The sequence below is a fragment of the Phaethon lepturus genome, unplaced genomic scaffold, assembly GCF_000687285.1.
Source record: "Phaethon lepturus isolate BGI_N335 unplaced genomic scaffold, ASM68728v1 scaffold34871, whole genome shotgun sequence".
NCBI lineage: Eukaryota > Metazoa > Chordata > Aves > Phaethontiformes > Phaethontidae > Phaethon > Phaethon lepturus.
This window is the reverse complement of record NW_010519060.1, coordinates 1-1,402: the sequence shown is the minus strand read 5'-3', so window position 1 is coordinate 1,402 and position 1,402 is coordinate 1. Positions and strand designations below refer to the sequence as shown.

Below are 1,402 nucleotides of genomic sequence, written 5' to 3'. Positions count from 1 at the left end.
AGCCGCCGCATGAACCAGGTATGGCAGTGTGAAATAGCCGATGCCTGGGGGCAGGAGAGGGGGCAGCAGCTGAGGGCAGGGCCCAGGCACCAGTGGGGGTTCGCATTCCTCCCTGGAGGCAGGGCGGGATGCGGATTACCGCCCTCGCTTTCTGCATCTCCTTCAGCTCCAGGCTGGAGCAAGCCCAGATGCTGGGAAAATGGAAATTCATTCCCCCTTGCCTCTGCAAAAGTAAAATCTGTCTTGAAAAATGTTTACAGAGGAGCTTATTTTACCTTCAGTCTTTGACCATTAGCTTGAGACCTGCCCCGCCCTGCTTCCACTCTGTGCAGAAGTGCCCAACCTACCATTTATTTTAATTAATCCAGAGCAGTTTTGTGAGTGCCACATCCTTTCTGTGTGGCACAAACTGGAAGCACTAACTTCCCTAAGCACAAAGCAGCGGCTCTCTTGATATGCAAATGCCTGGTGTGATCTCCCCACTCATCTCACAGCACAGGACACTTCAGCTAGTGCCAGCTTGTCATGAAAGCACATCAGTATGGGACTGGGACATCTACGGGAGCTTTTCAGAAATGATATCAAGGTTAAATCTTTTCCATGGACCCAAAGGATTCCTATGACCAGCACTAGGTACAGAGAAGCACTCTGCAGAGCTTGGGTGCAAGGTCATCCTGAGTGTCCAAAGGCAACAGGGACACAGGAGGGACAGCAGTGCCAGGGTAGCTGAGGGCTCACAAATGGGGTAGGAGCTCTAAGCCTGGGTATTTTTCCAGTCCAGGCTAGATATGACGTTTCACATCCACCTGGATGCCATCAGTACCTGCATCACTGCTCTCTGCGTGCCTGCGCAAGCCTGCCCTGCCAAATCCCTCCGCTACGTCTCCATTACCTGCGTAGAGATCCACCAGGACCTCCCCGGAGCAGGGCAGTGAGGCCACCCGCAGCTTCTCCGTGATGTTGCCCGGTGAGAACATGCACTTGGTCACGTCGAACGTGTACCTGGGAGATATTGCCAGCCCGGTGAGGGCAGCCCCTTCCCTGCACCAGCTGCATCCGGCACCGTGGCTCCTGCCTACCTGATCCTGTTGTCCACGTGCTCCACCCAGCCGTCCTGGCCCAGCAGCAGGGTGACACTGGGAGACCGCATCCCATCCGGCAACACCCGTCCTTGCCTGGCCAGCCGCCGGGAACCCAGAGCTGAAGCAACCGTCTCCCAGAGCGTTGGACCTGCAATGCACCCGTCCCAAGAGCTTTGGAAAAGGCCAGGGCAGCACTGCAGGCAGGATCGGGGCAGGCAGACCTCACTCCCCCTTACCCAGCTTCTCCCAGGACGCGGCCCTGAAGCTGTCCTCACTCAGCAGGACCAGATCCCCATGCCGCTGCCAGGCGCGGGGCACGT

General features: G+C 57.1%; 1 protein-coding gene across 1 annotated transcript in view; it reads right to left on the bottom strand.

Annotated features, from left to right (window-relative positions):
• Window positions 1-1,397, bottom strand: part of TRMT12 (tRNA methyltransferase 12 homolog (S. cerevisiae)) — a gene marked incomplete at its 5' end in the record, with an annotated part of 2,020 nt that extends 623 nt beyond the window's left edge. Inside the window, 4 exons of the mRNA XM_010296927.1 lie at window positions 7-44; window positions 893-1,002; window positions 1,080-1,230; window positions 1,319-1,397. Coding sequence (XP_010295229.1) covers window positions 7-44; window positions 893-1,002; window positions 1,080-1,230; window positions 1,319-1,397 — 378 coding nt within the window. The remainder of the gene's footprint in view (window positions 1-6; window positions 45-892; window positions 1,003-1,079; window positions 1,231-1,318) is intronic.
• Window positions 1,398-1,402: the final 5 nt, after the last annotated feature.